This window comes from Lepidochelys olivacea (genome assembly GCF_965140295.1).
Source record: "Lepidochelys olivacea isolate rLepOli2 genome assembly, chromosome: 2".
NCBI lineage: Eukaryota > Metazoa > Chordata > Testudines > Cheloniidae > Lepidochelys > Lepidochelys olivacea.
The window spans coordinates 7467417-7489887 of NC_140412.1; the positions used below are offsets into that span (position 1 = coordinate 7467417).

A 22471-nucleotide genomic window follows, 5' to 3' on the forward strand; every position below is an offset into this window, starting at 1 on the left:
GAAGGAAACAGTAATGCCTACAAGTGCCTTTTATTAATCTGGGCTTGGCTCATGTGCTACAATACAAGAGAAGAACAAAAGAAATCATTGAATTTCATTATTGCACTGGTGTGAAATAAGATTAGTAAGGATCTACCTTGTATTTGTTTAGAACCTTTCATGCTGATGGAGCCTAATGTGTCTCACAAACATCACTAATTGACTATATACTCTGTGGGCCAATTTTTGAAGATCGTACTCTGTTTTTCTAATCTCTTATTCAGGCAAATTCCATTTGATGATCCTGATTGAGGACTCTTTTTTTCCTCCAGGATTTATTTCTCTAGATAGAGTAATCACTTCACCTCCACAAAAGTGAAGCCACCTCTAGGATAGATCATGTCTGCCATTGTAATGGCTCAATCCTGCTGACAGTGAGAATGTTGCCATTATCTTCAGTGGGAGTAGGACTGGACACCAAAAGTACACTGCAACACTAGACAGAAGTTTAGGACAAGAAGTGCAGAATGTTCATTTGGGCATAAGCTTTCGAGGGTAAAAACCTCACTTCCTCAGATACATGGAGTGAAAGTTACAGATGCAGACATAAATATACTGACACATGAAGAGAAGTGGAGAACCAGTGTTGACAGGGCCAATTTGATCATGGTGGATGTACTCCACTCCCAATAATAGATGAGGAGGTGTCAATTCCAGGAGAGGCAAAACTGTTTCCACCCCACCACCAACCTTAGCCTGGACCAGTCCACACAAGAGATCCACTTCCTGGACACTACAGTGCAAATTAGTGACAGTCACATAAACACCACCCTATATTGGAAACCTACTGACCTCTGTATTTACCTACATGCCGCCAGCTTCTGTCCAGGACACATCAAACGATCCATTGTCTACAGCCAACCCCTAAGATAACAACCAAATTTGCTCCAATCCCTCAGACAGAGACAAGCACCTACACGATCTTTATCAAGCATTCTTGGAACTACAATACGTACCTGGGGAGGTGAGGAAACAGATTGACAGAGTGAGACAGTGCCTAGAAATCACCTACTACAGGACAGGCCCCACAAGGAAAATAACAGAACAGCACTGGCCATTATGTACAGCCCCCAGCTGAAACCTCTCCAGCACATTATCAACGATCTACAACCTATCCTGCAAAAACAATCCCTCACTCTCACAGACCTTGGGAGACAGGCCAGTCCTCGCTTACAGACAGCCTCTGAACTGGAAGCAAATACTCACCAGCAACTACACACCACACCACAGAAACACTAACCCAGGAACCAATCCCTGTAGTAAACCTCGTTACCTACTCTTTCCCCATATCTACTCTAGTGACACCATCAGAGGACCCAACCACATCAGCCATACCATCAGAGGCTCATTCACCTGCATGTCTACTAATGTTATATGTGCCAGCAATGCACCTCTGCCATGTACATTGGCCAAACCGGACAGTCCCTGTGTAAAAGAATAAATGGACACAAATCAGACATCAGGAATGGTAACACACACAAAAGCCAGTGGGAGAACACTTCAATCTTCCTGGACATTCTGTAAGAGATTTGAAAGTAGCTATACTTGAACAAAAATACTTCAGAAACAGACTTCAAAGAGAAACAGCAGAACTAAAATTCATTTGCAAATTTAACACCATTAATTTGGGCTTGAATAGGGACTGGGAGTGGCTGGCTCATTACAGAAGCAGCTTTGCCTCTCCTGGAATTGACACCCCCTCATCTATTGTTGGGAGTGAACTACATCCACCCTGATTGAATTGGCCCTGTCAGCACTGGTTCTCCACTTGTGAGGTAACTCCCTTCTCTTCATGTGTCAGTATATTTATGTCTGCATCTGTAACTTTCACTCCATGCATCTGAAGAAGTGAGGTTTCTACCCATGAAAGCTTATGCCCAAATAAATCTGTTAGTCTTTTAGGTGCCACCAGACTCCTTATTGTTTTTGTGGATACAGACTAACACAGCTACCCCCTGATACTTGACACCATGTTCATTTGAATCTGTAGTATCTATTTTGACAGGCGGAATGTAATTACTGGAGCATAAATTTGTCCAGGACAATGGGACTAACACTGTTAATCTTTAAAAAAGCCATGGAATCTTTCATGATCACCAGTGGTTAGAACCTCACCTTTATATCTCAGCCAAAATCTGTTCCTCCAAAACCAAAACACACCTAACAGCACACTGGGACGTCAGCTTGCCAGAGCCTTAGAGGGATCACGCTTTCCGAAGTGGCTCCGAGTGCCTGCCTCAGGGCAGACACCGCAAACTGGTGGTGTGTTCTCTAATTGGATTTCATCAAGCCAGTAACAAATATGACCCCCTGGATAACTGGAATAGTCTTTACCATCCAGTCACTGGAAGTCCCCTTAAACTCTCCAGTCTGTCTTGACACACAGACAAACTGGACTTAGTGATAAATGGTCGTTTACACCAAATATCACACCACATTCGGGTTGCTTCCACTCCCAAGAGACCAGTCACCTACCCAAGATCAATTGGTGCCCTAGATCTTACACCAAAGACAACACCTTTAGCTAATCCTGTAATAAACTATGTGAAGGTTTATTAACCAAGAAAAAGGAATAAGAGAGCTATTTACAGGGTAAATCGGGCAAACATACACACCAATGAGTTATCATCTAAATCCTAAGAGTACAGAGTTGTAGTGAGCTGTCAATTCAAAGTGTTTTTCAGGGCAGACCCAGGAGGCAGTCCCTGGGGTTATCTGGCTTCAGTTTAGAGTCTGTGACCCTTTAGATTTCAGACAGCCAAAAAGATGGAAACTTTTCCTGTGACTTTATTTTATGTCCTTCATTCAGCTTCCAATCCCACAGGATGAGCTTCCTTGCAGGTAGCATTTCCCAGGTGCAGTAGGGCCATTAACCAATCCTTTGTATTGCGATGGCCCTTGATGACACATCTGATTTTGATAGTCACTGTGGATGGGCAGGGGAACGATTCCTGGGCCTGATTTCACATGTTCAGAGCAAACATTTTCAAAGTTGTAAAGCAAAACATGCATATTTTCTTGCAACATGGAATACAGACATTGCAAATGAGATTAATGTATGTAGCAACTTCCAAGCATTTCATAGAGTCTAAATGCATTCGTATAAAACTAATACCTATTTTGAATACAACTCACATACAGGGGAACTGGTCTGGACTCCAGCTATAAATGCGTCAGTTCTTAGCTAATCCCTGCAGCCTGGGCAAGAGCTGGCATTTGGCCTGCTGGCATCACAACACCTAACAGCACACTGGGCCATTGGTTTATCACAGCCTTGGAGGAATTACTTGGTTTACTGAGTCATGCACACCATGGAAGTGTCCCATCCAAGTACTGACTGAGTACAGCCAATTATTGAGAAATTTATGGATCTGGTCTATGTCTGCAGGCTAGTAAAACTAAGCTATGTTCAATCTGAGCAGCATTGGGGGAAAAACAAGGACTCTTGAGACAAATGGAAAAGAAAAATGCAACATAAATATAGGTTAAATACTCCATAGAAAAAGCTGTGGGCAAAATTCTGACACCTTTACTCACACTGAGTAACACCTTACTCCACAGGTAGTCCCATTGGATCTAATAGGACTTCACACAGAGTAAGGCACTATTCAGCATAAGTAAAGATGTCAAAATTTGGCCCAGTTTTAAGAGATCTTTCAAGTAGCACAGTTGAGCCCAGGAAATGTGCATGCAACATTTACTCTGTCCCCTCATGCATGTGTATTATGACACAGGGCAAAATTCTGTTCTGAATCACTAGTGTAACTTCAGAGAATCAATGCAGTTACTGTGTACCAGAGAGTCTTTAATTACCAGTACCCCTCTATAGTAAATAGGATTGAGTGTGTCTGCCAGGAGGTGTTGGCAAAAACCAATTTACTAGGGGTGTAAGAGACAATGAACAACTGGTTTATTTGTCTGACTATAAATGGTATTGGACACTTAACTGCAGTAATTCTTATTCACAAATGGACACATTTTGTGTTGCATGCAAATGACAGTATTTGAAAGGGTTAAACTAAGGGCTGTATTTTGGGTTGGAAAGGACCACCACCTTGCTGCCCCAGACACATGTTAGAAATATATTTGGGATGTTGGGAATCCCATCTTCCTCAGTTCCACTGATCCATTAGGGTCAGGTGATGGTATCCCACACAATTGATTATTTTTGTGATTGTGAGGAGCTGACTGTTCATCTGAGATGGGCACCATGATCTATAAATTATAATAATCTGAAACTGGTAGTCAGATTACTCTTGGCTCTGCTTCTGGCTCACCATGTGTCTCTAGCAACCCCCTCTTATCTTCCCTCTCTGTCTCCCACTTCCCTTTCATCAGCATCTTCTGTTCTTCATTCACTCTTGTCAGGTCACAGTCCTCTCTTCTTCATCTGTTCTCTCTCTCATTGTCTCCCCACCTCCCTTCCTCTTTGCTTAGAACTTTTGGCAAAGATAAGATTCCAGAACAAAGAACAATTAAGTCAATTCTGTGACATATGTTTTCCTTTTGTAATACGTGATATGATCAGTTGCATTTCTGCCCATAACCATGCTATTAATGTTTAAATTGCTCCTATTGATATAATGATACCTATTGTGAAACTAACAATGTAAATATGCTTGAGGAACAGCTAGGAAAACAAGATAAGAATATCTCAATGCCCAGGGGAAGCACACAAGATGGAGACTAATAGAGAACATTATGCATTTTGCTCATCACCAATTTTTCAATAAAAGCAGATTTACAAACTGCAGCAGCTTTCAGCATATTAAGTGTGTAGCTCTGAAATGAATTGGGATTAGCAGGCAGCTTCGTCTAGTTACTCCTGGTCATGCTGGGTTCTGCAGCAATCAGCCCTTGATTGAAGCTTACCTTGACAAATTTTTCCCACAGATTGATTCTTGGTCTGGAGACCTTCGATGTTCTGTTCATGTCTGTACATTACAAGAAAGGCCAATAGTCATAATATCTGGATGATTTTTAAATCAATATTAACAATCTTTTTATTTCACATATCAACAAGAATGTTTTAGGAATGTGTCAGGCAGATAGGTCACTGCTTTCAGGATCTTACCCACTAATGAACTGATCCCACAAGGTGCTAAGCGCCTCCTCAAAGGAGCTGAGCACCCAATTTGGGGCACTTAGCACCTTGCAGAATAAAGCCCTATATAGAAGGATGGGACTAATCTTCATAACATACGAGCACAGCCTGTGGGGGGAAAGGGAGAGGAACCGGAAAGGTGGTGCGTGGGACCAGAATTGAAATAAGGACCTCTCTGTTTCGGCATTCAATACTCTTCCCTTGGCTGTCATGGGTGCCTTATCTAATTTAAATTGACCTTGCAGCTTCTTCCCATCTATTGTGTCATTTGAGCATTACAGTGTGGAGAAACAAAGACTTCTTGTCTGAGCAGTACAAATTCCATAATCTGTGTCTCTGCACAGTAGACTCTATTTCTTCCTCTCAGGATACAACATCAAGGATTTTACTTTCTATTTCCCATCCCCCCCCGCCCCGTTTGTTTCTAATGCTGTGTTTATTAGGAAAAATGATATCTGCTGTCAGAGAAAGAGATAATTCATGCAAGCAATCAGTGCTGGGTTAACCGGAGAATGAAAATGTCTTGGACTGTAGCAGAAACTCACATACTGAAAGTGTTCTCTTGGCTATCCATCAAACAATCAATTACTGTAGCCATTAGTCCCCTTTAACCACACATTATATCAATTTACCAGACGCGCCAATGTCCAGGTCATAACCCTTTAAAGATGAGCAAATACAGAAGGAATCTGTTAACGTTTTGATGCCGCGTGGTCTTGAAAGGTAACAATATATAGCTTTGATCACTCCATGTCCTTCCGGTATCTTTAGCCTATTAGAGGCCCAATCCTTGAGGAATGCCAAGTGCCCTCCAATATCAGTGACTGCAGTAGGAATTGAGGGCCTTCAGCAGAAGGCACTCAGCACTTCTCAAGATGGAGCCCTGTCTCTGGTAGGGAGGAAGAGAAGGTCATTCAACTGAAAAAAATGAATAGAGAAAATCAGTTTGTTTTTTGTCATTGCCTTGGTAACGCTTACAAACAACTGCCCTCCTCCTGTAAATGCACAAGAGAAGTGAATTTCCTTAAAAAAGGAAATGTGGGTGGGTGGTTAGTGCAGCATATTGGCAGTCGGTCCCAGCTTTGTCACTGCCTCCTTGGCCATGTCCGCCATTCAATAAATTAGGCATGCTAGCCACCCTTGGGATCCACGAGCACACGCAACACAGCGCTCAGCCACATGTGAAGTTCCTGTAAATAGTGCAAGCTGATTCTTCCGTTTGGTATAGCCGTGCTGCAAGCAAGTGTGACCATCTAACCACCATGTTATCCTCAGCTGTGCCAGTCTCCCCCGATGCAATGCCAGTATAGGTAGCAATTGGTACCAGAGTTGCAAATTCTCTTTCTGCTGCAATCCCAGAATGGTCCTGCTCTTCTCTTCCTCCCAAGCTGGTAGGATATAGGGCTGAGGAAGTATCTGCTAACCTCTGCTCTGCCCAGTTGCCTGTCCCTGAACCCACACCCTGTATAGCAGCATTGATGAACACGAAGGCAGTGTAGTCCCTGGTCCCCACAATGCATACGTGACTCCTCATGCCGAACAGAAACATTTACAGGAGACAAGAAAAATGTGAGCAGGTACAAATATACATTATACTATAGTCATTTTGCACCTGCCGTAGGGAGCTGTGCCAGGCATTATGGGATAAGTGCAGAAATGTAAGTGCTCTTCAGTGTTTGCAGGGACCATTCTGTGTGGATGCAGTACCTTGTGCACTTGAAATAGGATTCCTAAGAGGGATGTTCTGAACCGATGCAAGCTGCAAGCATACATTTCTCTAATGTAGACACAGTTACTGTGTGACTTTGAGCAAGTAACTTCTCAGTGCCAGAATCTAATGCTTATCCACCTCAGAGGATATTGTGAGGCTTGAATGCCGTTCTAGGTTTGAAAGTGACTGTGTAAAAATGTCCTCTTTTTACAGAAGAGACCTGCCTCCTGTGTGTGTTCAGAGGTAGATCTGCCAGTTTTAGAGTAGCAGCCGTGTTAGTCTGTATTCGCAAAAAGAAAAGGAGTACTAGTGGCACCTTAGAGACTAACCAATTTATTTGAGCATAAGCTTTCATGAGCTACAGCTCACCTCATCGGATGCATGAAGCTCACGAAAGCTTATGCTCAAATAAATTGGTTAGTCTCTAAGGTGCCACTAGTCCTCCTTTTCTTTCTGCCAGTTTTAGTGACTAAAATGAGGTTTTAGTTCTGTGTATTCCTGCTAGCCATGCAGAGCCAATGCAGGCAGCTACAGGAAAGTGAGCAGGATTCTGTTCCATCTGGTGGATCATCAGTGAAATTGTTTGCCAAGTTTCAGTCAGTTACACAGGTGTAATTCCATTGTTAACACTGAAGTTGCTTAGGTCTGACTCAGGTGGAACCTTTATTAGTAATAAGGATGTGTGAAATGGAAAGGACCCAAATTTGATTCTCTTTGAGACTAGCAGCCGGGGGAGGGAGGTGGGAATCAACTTTGTTTTAACTTGTAAATTGAGCCCATCTGCTAAGAAAATTATTGAGAGACAATAAGCATGTAACCACCAGCTGCAGTATTTGCAGTGGTTTTTCAGAATACACTTTAGCATTTGCAAAATCATTGGATTTTTTTGGATGAAAGTGCTAATACAAAGTATAGAAACTGTTATAAGCTACAGAGCACGTGATCACCCCGGGTTATTACTTATAGTCCTGGTCTTGACTGTTCAGGAAAGATATTTTTAAAAAAATGAACACAAATAAGGACAGCAGAAATTACACAGGGGCTGGAATATAACACATCAGATGAGAAAATGAAGAAGCTAAATGTATGTAGTCTAGGAAAGAAGACCCAGAAGAGACATGATTACAATCTATAAATATCTTCAAGGTGACAATATACATGAAGAATAGGTAATTTATTTACAATGTTAGATGATCTGATGCTAGGGCTGATGGCCTGAAGCTAAAGAAGGAAATGTTTAGGGTAAGTATTGAGGGGAGAAAGTTCTTACATTAAGAACAATTGGAATAGGCTTGCTGAGAGGTGGTCCAGACACTATAACTGCAGAAATTCAGCAATATAAATAAGACAACACAAGGAATATGAATAGTATGTGAGCCTATAAAAAGGCAATGAAGTCATGATCCCAAGGCTATCTGTGGACCATCTATCTACAATACAGTTAGGTAAGCTAGTATCCCAATGTTCTCTGGAGAATGAACACATGTTGAACACTTATGCTGTGGTGATAAGCTCCTGAGGGGCTGAACAGAAAATTTTTCAGGATTTTTTCTTTCTTTCTATCTTCACAATTTATTATGATGAAAATATTTTGATAGTTTTTCAAGCTAGTAAAAACCATCGGGATGTTTGCTTGCTAATCACATATTATGGGTCTGCTGGGCTGAACAGTTTAGTTAATGAAAGGTCACCATCTTGATCTCTATATAACACAAATACAATACGGAATATTCCAGGAAAATAAATCAGTCTGTAGCGTTCCCATGTACCCACTTCCTACTTCTTGCCACCATTTGAAAAATTAAGTTAACAACTTTTTGCCCTATAAAGAACTTACATGGAATAAATTAGCTAAGAAGCAAAATGCTTTCCACTTAATTCTCCATGGCAAACAGTCTTGGATATGCTGTTTTATTCAGTTGAATAATATTTATGCTTCCCATTGTTATTTCACTTTGCATTCATTTTGATTGCAAATATACATATGTGACAGAATTTGCCTATAATCTTCAGCTCCTCTTTCTTGAAATCTCCAGTGTATCAGTAATAACTATATTGTTGTTGTTAATGGAAATGAGGTTTATATATGTTTTATTTCTTTTGTTGTTGTTTTTGTTTTGTTAAACTTTGTTGATCTTGTACTGAGAGTTGCCACCCACCTTGTTTGTCTGGATGCAAATCCACACTGTTGTCATGTGTGACCCTGTGCATGTCTCTAGTGCAGCATCATGCTGCACACAAACATCATGCCACAATCACAATAAATGTTTATTAGCTCTCCCTAGAGGGCAGATTATTCAGGTTCATTTTGGCCCTTTTCTACCTTTCTTTGAAACATGCTTTGCAGACCTCTGAAGGAGGTCAAAGTCTATACTAGATAAACTGCTGGACTATTCCAATCTGGCAATGTGACACTAAGAACATCCCAATGCCAGAGGGCAAGGGGGCTCACTGGCTATTGGGTAATGAGTTTCATCTTGTCTGATCAGTTCAATGTACCCCAATTCATTATTGTTATAATCTGTATCTAAAAGGTGTCATAATATGTCATTGGAAGGTTCATAGCTCACTAATCATTAATATTCTTGACTGATGTATGTGCATGGTATGTGTTAAGAGTTATGGATTTATTGCTGGAATTATGACTGAAATGTGTTTAAACCAGGCAGGTCAGGGGGGAGTCGGTAAACAGGTCTGACCAGGTCTGGAATAGAAATGAAGCAGGATTGACCAGAGACAATGAGATTGCAATGTTCATGTGTGGTAAACAAAACCATCAATGCTCACAAGGTGGTTGGGTGTCAGCATGTCTGGACCAACCTGATCATCAGGCAAAGACCATACATTGGCATGCCAGATAAACAAAGCTACCAAACTAACAAGTGGGGGAAGAGACAGCATGGCTAACCCTTAGCAGGAAGAGGAATTTTATTTGAGCTCTAAAGAGAGGCGGGGTCTGAGCCTCAAATGATCAGCAATTGAATCACTTTGCTGTATTACTGTATTATATAAGTGTATTGTGCTAGATCTTTTGTGAATGCCTGCAACAGACTGGTTATTAATATCATTTTAAAATGCATCTATTACCACTATAGGAAGGATTAAGAATACTCATTGATACTATGCCTAAATAGTGTGGGCAAATGAAGGAAGAAACAGTTCCTACCCTGACAGGTGGGAATGTCACAGCTATTTATCTGTCTCCAATTAAATTAAGCAAGGTGTGACCAAAAACAATGGAAGCCCCATTTGCATAGAAATTAGCAGGGGGATGGGAAGGCCACAGGAAGGGAAGAACAGCATGAGGTGATCCTGCCTCTCGTAACAAAGAATTTTGGGAGACATAAGCGAAAGCCATTTCAGGCCTCCATCCCTGGGCAGATGAAAGAGGGGAGAGTTCTTGCAAGTTGAGAAAGAAGGGTCCTTCAGTCCGGGGGGAAGGGGGGACTAGAGTCTCTGGGAACTAGACTATAGAATGAGGGGAAGAGATCCCCTATGATCTCTTTCACCTGGGAGACAAAGGATGTTCTTCCACTGGAGAGGTCCTTGCCAAAGGAGTGGTTAGCCCTTTTGAGTTATCTTGCTGGAAGCATGCAGTAAGGATTTTACCTTGAACCCGAACAGTAGTGTGTTAAATTAAGTCTTAGCCATTAGAAACCCTATTTTTGTTTTGTACTTGTAATTCTTTGTAGCTTCATGCCTTATACTTGAACCCACTTAATCCCTGCTCCTTTGTTAATGGAATTGTTTATTTTTATTATAAACCGCCTCAGTGCTGTGTTTAACTTGCCGTGAATATTACCTCCAGTTAAAGTAATAAACTGTTGTATATGGTGACTCTTTACAGCAGCAATGTACCTTATTATTTCTCTGGGTGATCCAGGAGAGGGCTGGACACTTCAGGGCAGGCGTTGTAGGGTGCTTTGAGCAGGGGGTTGGACTAGATGACCTCCTGAGGTCCCTTCCAACCCTGATATTTTATGATTCTATACTTTAAGAATCCCAGTGCAGTTGAACAATACAGAGGCTGTGAAATGGGCAGGCTTTTTTCATATGTCAGTCACATGTTAGCCTTGGTGCTCAACCCTTTACAATAGATTCTTATGTTGAAAATATTTAACTATAGAAAGTATAGAAACCATTCATATAACTATGTAAACTATGAAAACATACATCAAAGTTTGGGGCAGTGAAGCTATGGCAGCAGTCAGCAGAAAAAGTGTTAAAGGTCTTAATTCCCAAAGAGGCTTTTATATGTCCTCCTGAGGTCAAAGTTGTTCCTAAGGTGACTGAGAACTCTGACAATTTGAAAAAGCAGTTAATGGCTAATAGTTATGAATTCTTTCACTGTGCATCACAGAGAACGTAGCCCACCAATGCATTTGTTTGGTGTTGATATATAATGCCATGTGCGGACTCCATTTTGCATAAATACCGTGAGCATGCAGCAAATCTTGTCTTGGTCATTTGTTCCCTCTCTGAGATGGGAAAGGACTCACTTGGAAGAAGAGGACTTGTTTCCCTTTGCTTTCCCATCAGCTTCCTCCTGCTCTGTTTTAATCCCCCCTCATTCACTCTAAGGATAATATGATCAGCAGGGTTTTTGTGGCTGTGCTGAAGGTGAATCTCTCAAGGGCAGGGCATTTTCATTCAGGGACCTTTGTCTTTTGAACTTCCTTCCACTGGAAATCAGGCTGAGTTTGGTTCTTGCCCCCATCTGAAGCCAAAGAAAGATTTTCCTCTTCGCATTATAAAGGATGCTACCAAAGGAACTGGTGGCATTCTTCCTTTTTTTCATTTTCTTCTATAATCAGTGTCCAAACTAACTATCCGAAAGCATGACTGTCTAATGGGAGGTGCATAGAATGTGGTTCTTCTTAGATAACCATGATGCTCCTACTAATCCTTGTAATTGGTACCTAGATACAGAAATGATGGCTGTATGAGAAATTCAGAGAGGGAGCCTGTAAGTGGAGTGGTTTTCTGCCTGTTCTCAGGTTACAGAAGAGATGTACTGTACAGTTTTCAGCTGTGGCGTCTGGAAAACTTTGCCAGTGGGCAGAATGCTGTGGAGTTTAAGAATTATGAGGCTGTAATTCAGACAGCCAGGAAAGGGCAGAAGCAGTTTTTTAAAATGTGATGCTGTGCAATAAAAAATAACAGCCAACACACATTTATGCCAAACCTAGGAAACATTTGTCTGTGTTGTTTTGCATATATACAGATGCTGTCTGAAGCTGGTGACAGCAGAGTATCCGAGTTTGGGTGTGCATGGATGTTTGTGATCAAAACTTTGCTCGTTAAATGAAATGGATGATTTTAAAATTACTATGAGCTTGTGGAGAAGGGAATGTCTATGCCTCTGCTCATCATTATTATTCCACTTCACACACATTGCTGCAGGACCATCTGTTGGCACTGTAGATAAAAGCCCTCTAAAGGGAAAGAGAAGACTGGAAGTAGAAGCGGGCAAAGCTTTTTTCTTACAGAGCATGCCTAAGGATTTAGTGATAGTTACAGGTAGGTACAAATAAGCAGGTTATAGTTACAGTGAAAGGTTGTACTGAAGACTCAGCTCTCTCAATATCTGACACAGGTGTATGCCATCATTTCAGGGAGCCAACACATGTTGGTGTGAGGGTGAGTACAAGTAAGACTAATTATTCTTTGAGGGAGTTCTATCAGAAGAACTCTCCTTTTAGATTTAGGTTGACCTGGGTCACCCGGGGCTGCAAAGACACGCTATCTGTGAAGAGCCCTTTTGTTTCAGATTGCTGAGCCTCAAAATAGTGGTTTATTTCTCCTCCACCTGAGCTGTCACAGGCACATAATTTAACTCATCCAAGCTCAAAGTATAGTAAGCTCAGCTAGGGAACGGAAGAACCGTGTGAGGTCAAGATCTCGAGGGATGGAGAGGTAATAAGCTCTTGCAACAAGAGAGAAGAAAACAGTAGGGGAGATGAACTAGCTGCTCTTCTACCAAGTCTCTTCCAGTGCCAGCAGTTCCACGAGACTAATAAGCCTGTCTATAGGCTTCATGACCTCAGCGATTAGAAGGATGAAAAATGCTAAACACAAATATAGATGTGCTGAAATACGAACTGATATTACAAATACCTCCCACTATTTCACTGTCCCTATAGCTGCAAGTACTGGCATATAACAGAAAATCAGTAGAACTGATGGTTTATTTTTTGCTTGGCTTTGGTTCCATCTCATTCCAGTCGAAACTTGACCAAGTGTTGATAAGAAAAACAACAACCTTGGAAAGATCCTAGTTACAATAAATGTAAAGGCACTACAGACACAAATACAGACACACACACACACACTCTCTCTCTCTCTCTCACACACACACACAGTTTATTCTCAGACTACGGTGGTATATCATAATCATATTTACATAGTTTAAAAAGTTGGAGTGATTTCTGTAATTGTGCTTGTTGAAGCTGCAAGTGCTATGGATAGAAGATATATTATTTAAAGCAGCTGTAGTTTAGGAGCTGAAATTAATGTCTCTAACAGTGTCTAATAAAGTTCATGCTGAGTGGGAGAGAAGGGCATGGAATGGACACATTCTGATTGGATTTTTCCCCCCCATTGACATGGTAAAGTACCTCTCATACGATAACGGAGCTCTGGTTACCAATCACTGCTACTCTCTTCTGTGTGAAAGATAATGCAAAGTTGTAATATCACTATTTCACTTCTCTAAAAGATTTAGAAGTCCCAGGCCACTTGTTTTGCAGCTGCCGGAGGCTTTTCTACCTGTAATTGCTTTGGGCTTCTGCTTGACGAGATACATCTATAAATCTTTCTGAGTTTGCAAGGTTAGTTGTTTTGGAAGGATGGTTTGAGAAAGATTATCTAATCTAATTTGTGTCTTTTTAATGTAGCTATATATTGCAGCTGGGAAGACAGAGCTGGCTATTCCACATCATTTTTGTTCATGCCAACATATGTACTAAAAATTCACCAGTAACATTCCAACATTGTAACTAATGGTATTGCAAGCGATGGTCTTTTGGGCCAGTGCTGTAAAGCATTTTAGTGTTCTTTAATGGAGGCATTCTGGCCTCATTATTCCAAGTATAATTAAATGTTAATCTTCATGCATGCTACTGAGAGTGGGATTATCCTCATGAAGGTTAGTCCGTCTCTTTAGATGTATACGCGTACTGTAAAGTAAGAGATACACATCTCTACATTGCTGTGTTTGCAGTTTGTGCAAATGCTACAGCCAAAAAGTTCCCTAGATGAGATGTGATACCTTACATGAAGAAAGGTAGGTGTGTGGGTGATTCCTTATTGTGGTCGTATTCCTGCTAGGGGTACAGGAAATCCTGAGGAGTAAAGGAGGGAGAGCACCCCAGTTTGTTTTATAATATGGTGTGCGCAAAGTTCCTACTGCATTACAGATTTACGTGATTGTGAATGGTTGTCATGGACCTGCTTGCCATTTGTAGTATTCAGTTTGATTACGTGAGCCAAATTCTCCTCTCTGTTACATGGATATAAATCCCGAGTGATTCTGTTGAAATCTGGCAAGTACAGCGTGCCCAACAAGGCTAGGTATTGTTATTATTACATACAGGACCATCCTTAGGATTTATGGGACCCTATGTAGTATTATTAAACCAGTGCCCCTATGCCCGATGGCAGCCCGGGCTCGCACGTGTATTTTAAATAAGGGTGATCTTTTGAAGGATTTATTTTAAAAAAACCTATATCTGAAGATCCAAACATTTAAGGCTAAAGATGAATACTCAGATTGTGCATCTAAAAATGTTTGCAAAATTTTTTAGAGTTGTTATTTTATAATCTTCAGCAACACACTAATGAAATATTTTTACAGCAAATTTTAAGTGAAGGTCCTGTAGACGAACATGTTCCGAGTAAATATTACAGTCCTGCACACCAGGTGTTGTCAGTAAATTCAGAAACTGACAGTAAGTAGTGGGGGTTGGCAAGTGCTTGTTAAATGGCTTCATTACCATGTGAGGTTTCAGAGTAGCAGCCGTGTTAGTCTGTATTCGCAAAAAGAACAGGAGGACTTGTGGCACCTTAGAGACTAACCAATTTATTTGAGCATAAGCTTTCGTGAGCTACAGCTAATTAACTTAGGCTTGAATAGAGACTGGGAGTGGTTGAGTCATTATACAAAGTAAAACTATTTCCCCTTGTTTATTCCTCCCCCCCACACACACACACCCACTGTTCCTCAGACGTACTTGTTAACTCCTGGAAATGTGCTGGAAATGGCCCACCTTGATTATCACTTCAAAAGGTTTTCTCTCCCCCCACCCTACTCTCCTGCTGGTAATAGCTCATCTTAAGTGATCACTCTCCTTACAATGTGTATGATAAACACCCATTTTTTCATGGTCTGTGTGTATATAAATCCCCTCACTGTATTTTCCACTGAATGCATCGGATGAAGTGAGCTGTAGCTCATGAAAGCTTATGCTCAAATAAATTGGTTAGTCTCTAAGGTGCCACAAGTCCTCCTTTTCTTTTTGCGAATACAGACTAACATGGCTGCTACTCTGAAACCTGATTATGACGGCAGCTTTAATTATATAAAGTGTGTGTGTGGATGGTGAAGAAGTTGTGGAAATGTTACCTGTGTTTCCCCTGGTCTTCCAGAATTAGGTTGCCATCCAATTGTAAGACCTGCTTCCCACAAGTTTTATTAAGATGATGTTGAAGTAAAAAGAAAACGGTACAGAGTTTAAGCATAGAAGTTTCTGGTTCTTAGGGAATAAGGTGCAGATTATTAAGGGGTGCAAACACACGTGTGTTAGCTTCATCCTGTGCCTCAGCACTTCCGAGCCTTTCCGTCTGGTACCTGTCACACTGTTTTGTCTGTTTCTTTTAATTTCCAGTAGGAGCATAACTTCTATTGAGCGTCAGTAATAGTGTCTTGAAAGTTAGATGTGTAAACAAGAGCTATAGTTCTGAGTCACGGACAGAGCAACTGTTCTTTGTATGGGACATTCTCTGGTCCTCTAAAGATATGCTGTGCAGGATCTCTGGTGTACAGTAGATATGGGAGCTATAAGGTTGTGCTTTTGGGCAGAAAAAGAGAGGGCATATAGTGTTAGGTGGCTTAACTTTTCATTTCCGCGCTTTGATGATTTGTTGTTTTTGTCACGTGTCTCGTGTGTGGCAACTTGAACCATTTCACAATTGAGTTTTTGTGTATTAGTTTCCCGCATGTTTTTTTTCCCCATTAAAGTGTTTAAGCAGCCGAATGGGGGTGGAACTCCGTGGAGGTAATTTCTGGATCTGTGTCACAGAAGCGCAGCCATAGGTGCTGCCACAGCCCGTGGCTTGAAGTAGTTTCCATCGTATACAGGGTTGACCGTTTGGGTCAATGGCTCTCAGCCCCCCAAGTGCAGTTGCGGAAGTGAAGATTTTTATCTGCTAGAGAAGTACAGCTGCTGACAGATTTTATATCCAGCCGGACAGATACAACTTTTTCTATCAAGAACTGCACATAAACCCTTATTTGTAGGATAAAATCTGATAAAACTATAGCTGCAGGCAGAAGAGATTTTATCCTACAGAGAAGATTTTATCCAACGGAGAGAATGTGCCTTGGCTACTGTTTGTTCATTAGTTGTCACATATGTTGAATAAGAACAAAAAATGACCCTTAGTCCTAAAAAAATTGTTTTCAAAAACTATCCAGCACATCGCACATACTGAACTTTTTCACCTCTTTACCAATACCTTTGCAGATACAGTGTTTGTTTTAAAGATACACACTGGCAGAAGACTGCCACAGGCAAACTTCAAGAACGGATCAACTTCGAGCACTTCCTATTAAAAAATTATAAAAAGAATCTAAACAACAATTGCATAGAAAATTCAGATAGCATAGAATCTAGCACCATTTCATACTGAAAAGCTACATATGTATAGAGGAAACCAAGAAATTATGCCTCATTTTAAACCCATCTCAGATTGCAACTTTAACTATGGAAGATCAGCGAGTGTCTCTGTTATAACTTTGTTGATTATAAGTGTAACATTTTCAAATACAGTAACAAAAAAATTCAAAATGTAAAGGAAATACAAGAAAAAAACAATTAAAATACAATTTACAATCCAAAATATTAAATCGAATTAGATTTCTTTACACATTTAAATCCAAGTCTTTGTTAGCTGAGAGTTTCCATTTGGTGCTGCTTGAAAACAAGGGGTTTGTTCATTCAACCCATTGTATGAGGGCCACATACTACATCAAAATAATCAGCAAAAAATGGATCACAGTAGCCAACCATAATGACTCTATGGAGTGAACACAACTCCATTTTTATGTCTTGCAGGAAATTATAGCCATCACACATCCTATTCTTTCTTTAATACAGGATCACTCATTCATGTGGCTTCTTTGCAAGATGTCCAGGAGACAGATTCACAGAGCTGTCTTCAGTGACTCTGAAGTTAACTCATGTCACCAGTCTGTTTAATAGGAAGAACATGAGTATATTGTGCTTGGACCATAATCTATTTAAACACATCAGTGCCCATGCTTTTTAAGGAGATATTGGAGCCATATCTGTTGTTGTGGTAGAGGTGGATTATTGTGGATTTACTTATTTACTTATATTGCAATACAGCACCCAGAGGCACCAGTCAAGACTGCAGCCCCATTGTACTGCAAAACTGCATAGGACGACATGGACCCTGTCTCAAAGAGTGTTAACTCTAATTTAAGACCAGACACAAAAATGAGTGCGTGTAACAAATAGGGAGTAGAGGAAGATAGAACAAGAGTAACAATGAGAGGAACACATGGTTACATAGAGTAGCTATGTGCATAGTTTGATGGTGCCAAGTCATCTGATGTATGTTTGTTGGGGTGGTGGCTTTCCCCCTGATCCTGTACAGCCACTTCTGGAAAACACCAAACAAATTTGATGAAGGCGGTATGAATTGTGTTTGGATAGCCCTGTGAAAATGTGACCGTGATGACTGTGTGTGCAACTCCCATTAACCTTAATACGTGAGACGTTGCTGAGTTGAGAAGAGACCTTCATAGCTACAAGAGTTGCATTAGGGTACTCCAGGGTATTTTATTGGTCGATTAATACGTACCTCAGGTCGTGTAGACAGTCTGCCATATGCTTTCAACTGTCTGACACTTCTATTAGTGGACCAATAATACACCCCCTGGAATGTCTTAATGCTATTAAAATGTGGCTTGGTAATTTTAAATGCATTTGTAAACCTCATTTTTGTGATGAGTTTCCTTTTATAACATATCCTTCCACTCCAGAAAATAGCTCTTAGGGAAGGAGAGGAAGAAATAATGGAAAATACTGATGGCAAGAATCTCCTTCTCTATTTATAATTTTGGGGAACATTGTTTTTGAATGTTTCCCCCCCTTTTTATGCATACAGATTGATTTCCCCAGTCACGATTTTCAAAAATGGGTGCCTAAAGTTAGATTCCTAAGTCCATATTTATGCACCTAAATAAGTGGTCCAATTTCCAAATGCCCTGAACATCCAGCAGGTCCAACTGAAGTCAGAGAGCCAGATGCACAGCATTTCAGAAAATCCAACACATATTAGATGATGAAATAGGACCTTAAGAGTTTGAGTTTAGGCACCCATTTTGAAAGTCTTGGGCCCTGTATTCCCATCTCTTTGTTCACCCTTCACACTTCCTCCAAAAAGCACAGATAATTTTACAGGTACTGTTTCGCTCTTCAGGCACATACCCCATGGCTGGGGTCATCATCCCTTTCAAGGTGACCAGACTGCTTTCTTAATGCAGTTTTGAAGACCCAATTTTGCAGGGTGTTGTGAACCTCAAGTGAGCTGCTGAGAGTTCTTGATTCTCATTCATTCAGTGTAAATTGAGGGCAATTGGCAACATTCAGAACCAGGACCATTGCAAAGTAGCAAAGTATTTCCTTCCCAAACCCAACCCCTGAGAGACACTTGTGGCTGAGGTAGCAATCACCATGTCTTCCTCCAATTTCATAATGTTGCAAGCAGCTGGACTGCCATTTAATTTAACTTTTGATAAGCGAAACTGGGAGCAATGCCAGTTCGATGGCGCTACTTACGTGTTTAATGTTATACCATGCGGAGCCTTAAATGCTTCCTAAAAACGAACACCTGCTGTGTGAGCCGCCAGTGAGTTAATTCAAAAAGCAAACCAAAATGGAACCATGGGTTGCCCATAGTGATAACTGTATTATCGTATTGCTGTTGCAGCTCTCCTTCCTACTCACGTCAGGCACACGGTTCGTCACTCTCTGATAACTCGTGTACTGTAAATTAGATCATAAAGTCTTCAGGGTAGGGAATTTGCGTATGCTCTGGTAAAGTGTTGAATACACTGTAGGGTATCGTAGACTTAATAAGTAATAACAGTGGGACTAATGTGCTTAAACTTAAATGTGTGCATAAGTGCTTTGCTGGATCAGGGCCTGTATGTTGAGATATATATGATATGACATATAATGAGAGAGATGATGTGGTGAAGGCATTGGCCTGGGTCTCAGGAGATCTCAGTTCAATTCCGAGCTCTACCAACACTTCCGTGTTACCTTGGGCATGTCATTTGACCTCTTCAGTTCCCCATTTATAGAACAGGGATAATTCTTCCCTTCTCCTGCCCATCATCTGTCTCAGCGGTTCTCAAAATGTGGCCCATGGTCCACATGCAGCCCAATTAGCATACAGCTGCAGCCCAGCTCTGTGCTAAAAAAATATTCAAAATTTGCCACTCTGGTCTGGCAGGGGGCAGGGCTGGCTGAGGGGGAGACAGCGTCTTGCAGCCTGCACCAGCGTTCCTGCCAGCAGGAGGCTGGTGAGTGCCGCAGTGGGACACGGGGTGGTAGAGTGGGTCTTTGGGTAGGTTTGGTGGGGGGCTCTGGAAACCAGGGGGTTTGCCCCATTTTTTAGGTGGGGCTCCACTCCTGGCCCCTCTTCTCAGGTCCTGGCTGCCAACCCTGCTGGGTGCTCCGCTCCTGGCTCAGTGCTCAGGGTCCTGGCCGCTGCCCAGCCCCACGCAGCCGTATTTGGGGTATGGCTGCCTGGCCCACATCCAGGGCTCCACTCCTGGCCCCACTCTGGGGACTGTGGGCAGTTTTATGATGCGGGGGCACTGTGGTTCTCAGCCTACAGCCCTTAAAACACATTCCAAAGGCACTATATCTGGTACATAGAGCTTTGTTTTGCATAATCTGCCTGGTAGGTAAAAGCAGCAACCATGCTGTTAAATCTAACCCTGCCTTACATCCTTTCTCCCATCTCAGCAGAGTCCCAAGACCCCCTTCTCCGACCTGGCTGATGATGAGAAGATTTTTAATGGAGGAGATGGCATGTGGCAGAACCAGAGTCAGGATCAAGCCCTGCTCTCGGAAATCACAGAAGAGGACCTGGAGGCCATCCGTCTGCGGGAAGAAGCCATTCAGCAGATTGAGGTCAGTAGCCTTCACTACCAGCTGGCTTGGAAGTGGGAGTGGTCATTAGCTTAGCCACACGGTAGACACTCTGAAGAGAAGACGACGTTGGTTTTATATTCTTGGTGTTGTGACACCTCCATTAGGTTTTGGGAGCATTTTCAGGTGTGTATTACAGTGGGAACATGTAGAGCAAGGAAGAATTACAGTGCCGTATAGTCACTGGTGAAAGTTAAAGGAATTAGTGTTTAGGATTAAATGTTTAAGCATATAGTTTGTCTCATCGTCTATCGCGCTGCAGAGTCTTTGGGCTCAGTGCTGCAGTGCTGGTTCAGGCAGAGCTCTCTTGTGATCAGTGATAGCTTTGTGTGCATACAGATCAGAGGATCAGACCCAGTGAGTGAGAGACATGGAACAGATGCAGTTTACTGGCATTCTTTCTGCTGTTGGCTGGTTGTCATACAGCTTATATACAGTAACTCCTCGCTTAACGTCGTACTTACGTTCCTGAAAAATGCGACTTTAAGTGACACGACGTTACGCGAATCCAATTTCCCCATAAGAATTCATATAAATGGGGGGTTAGGTTCCAGGGCATTTTTTTTGCCAGACAAAAGACTATATATATAGTATAAGTTTTATATACAGTATACACAGTATAAGTTTGAAACAATTTAATACTGTACACAGCAATGATGATTGTGAAGCTTGGTGGAGGCGGTGGAGTCAGAGGGGGGGATATTTCCCAGGGAATGCCTTGCCGCTAAATGATGAACTAGCCCTCGACTCAGCTCTCAAGGGTTAACACGTTGTTAATGTAGCCTCACACTCTGCAAGGCAGCACACATGGAGGGAGGAGACACAATAGACGCATGGCAGTGGCTGCAAACATTCCCTGCGGAAACTGAACGTGATGATGAACCCATGCTATCCCACTGGAGCGCACCACTCCCGCCACTTTCCAAAGTGCAGGGGTGGGGGTGGTGTTGCACGTGTGTGTGAGATATCCAGTGAGTGTGTGTGTGAGAGAGAGAGAGAGACAGAGACAAAGTCACACACACGGTGTGTGTCTGACAGAGAGAGATAGACACACACCGTGTGTGAGAGAGAAGCGCATTGCCCCTTTAAGTATGCTGATCCTACTCTAAGTACACTGCCTTTGTAAGTAGATCAGCAAGTTGAGATAGCAGCTGCTGCCAGGAAACTCCCTCCATCCTGAGCCCTGTCCTATCCCCTCCTGCTCTGTGGAGATGGGGTACAGGAGCGGGGGGGGGAACAGGGAGAGGGGGACACCCCCAGACATCAGCACTCCTCTTCCCCCTCCCTCCACAGCAAGCAGGAGGCTCGGGGAGCAGCTCCAAGGCAGAGGGCAGGAGCAGCACACGGCAGTGGCGGGAGGGACAGCTGAACTGCCCGGAAATTGATAGTCTGCTGGGCGGGTGCCGCACAGGGAACTTAGGGGAGCGGGGAGCTGATGGGGGGGCTGCTGGCCCACCCTGGTTCCAAGCCCCCACCAGCCTGCTGCAACGGGCTGCTCTTCCTGCCAGCAGTAGACAAAGCAGGCAGCTGCCAAAGAACGTTATAAGGGAGCATTGCGCAACTTTAAACGAGCTTGTTCCCTAATTGATCAGCGACATAACAACAAAACCTCACTTAGCATCGTCCTAGTTAAGGTTGAGTTACTGTACCCAGATATGTTGTTGGATGCTAGGTTGAACAATCCACCTTACTCTATACATACACCTACTTCCTGCTTCCTCTATTTCCATCAGCAGTCAATGCCTAATACCAGTGATCATGCAAAATAAAATACTGTAACCCTCCTACCTTAATAATTAAATATTTTGCTCTTTTATATAAGAATCTGTCGGTTCTTAACGTAGTAATGGTGAAGAAAAGGAATCAAATTACAATATTCCAGGCTTATTTTTTACTAAAAGGCAGCACAAAGGTTTATAAATATAACGTCAAAAAGCGCCAAAAGCTTTTTTTTTTTTTTTAGAGATATGACTGAGTCATGTATACATTTTTTTCTTTTAAAAAAATCAGTTTTCACTTTTGGAATACTCAGTTGCTTGAATTTAACCGATAAATGAATGAGAACAGAGAACATTTCCACTCACAAACTTACGCACGCTTAAACTAAGGATGAACCTAAAGATCTGATTTATTCTGAAATCCTAACAT

The 22471-nt window shown here is 42.0% G+C and overlaps 1 protein-coding gene across 3 annotated transcripts in view; it reads left to right on the plus strand.

The window, feature by feature from the left end:
* LOC311516100 (t-SNARE domain-containing protein 1-like) overlaps positions 1 to 22471 on the plus strand; it is a 698551-nt gene that overhangs the window by 395782 nt on the left and 280298 nt on the right. For all 3 annotated transcript variants that reach the window (XM_084619794.1, XM_084619795.1, XM_084619793.1), the window contains one exon: positions 20138 to 20305. In XM_084619794.1, the coding sequence (XP_084475920.1) occupies positions 20138 to 20305 (168 nt within the window). The remainder of the gene's footprint in view (positions 1 to 20137; positions 20306 to 22471) is intronic.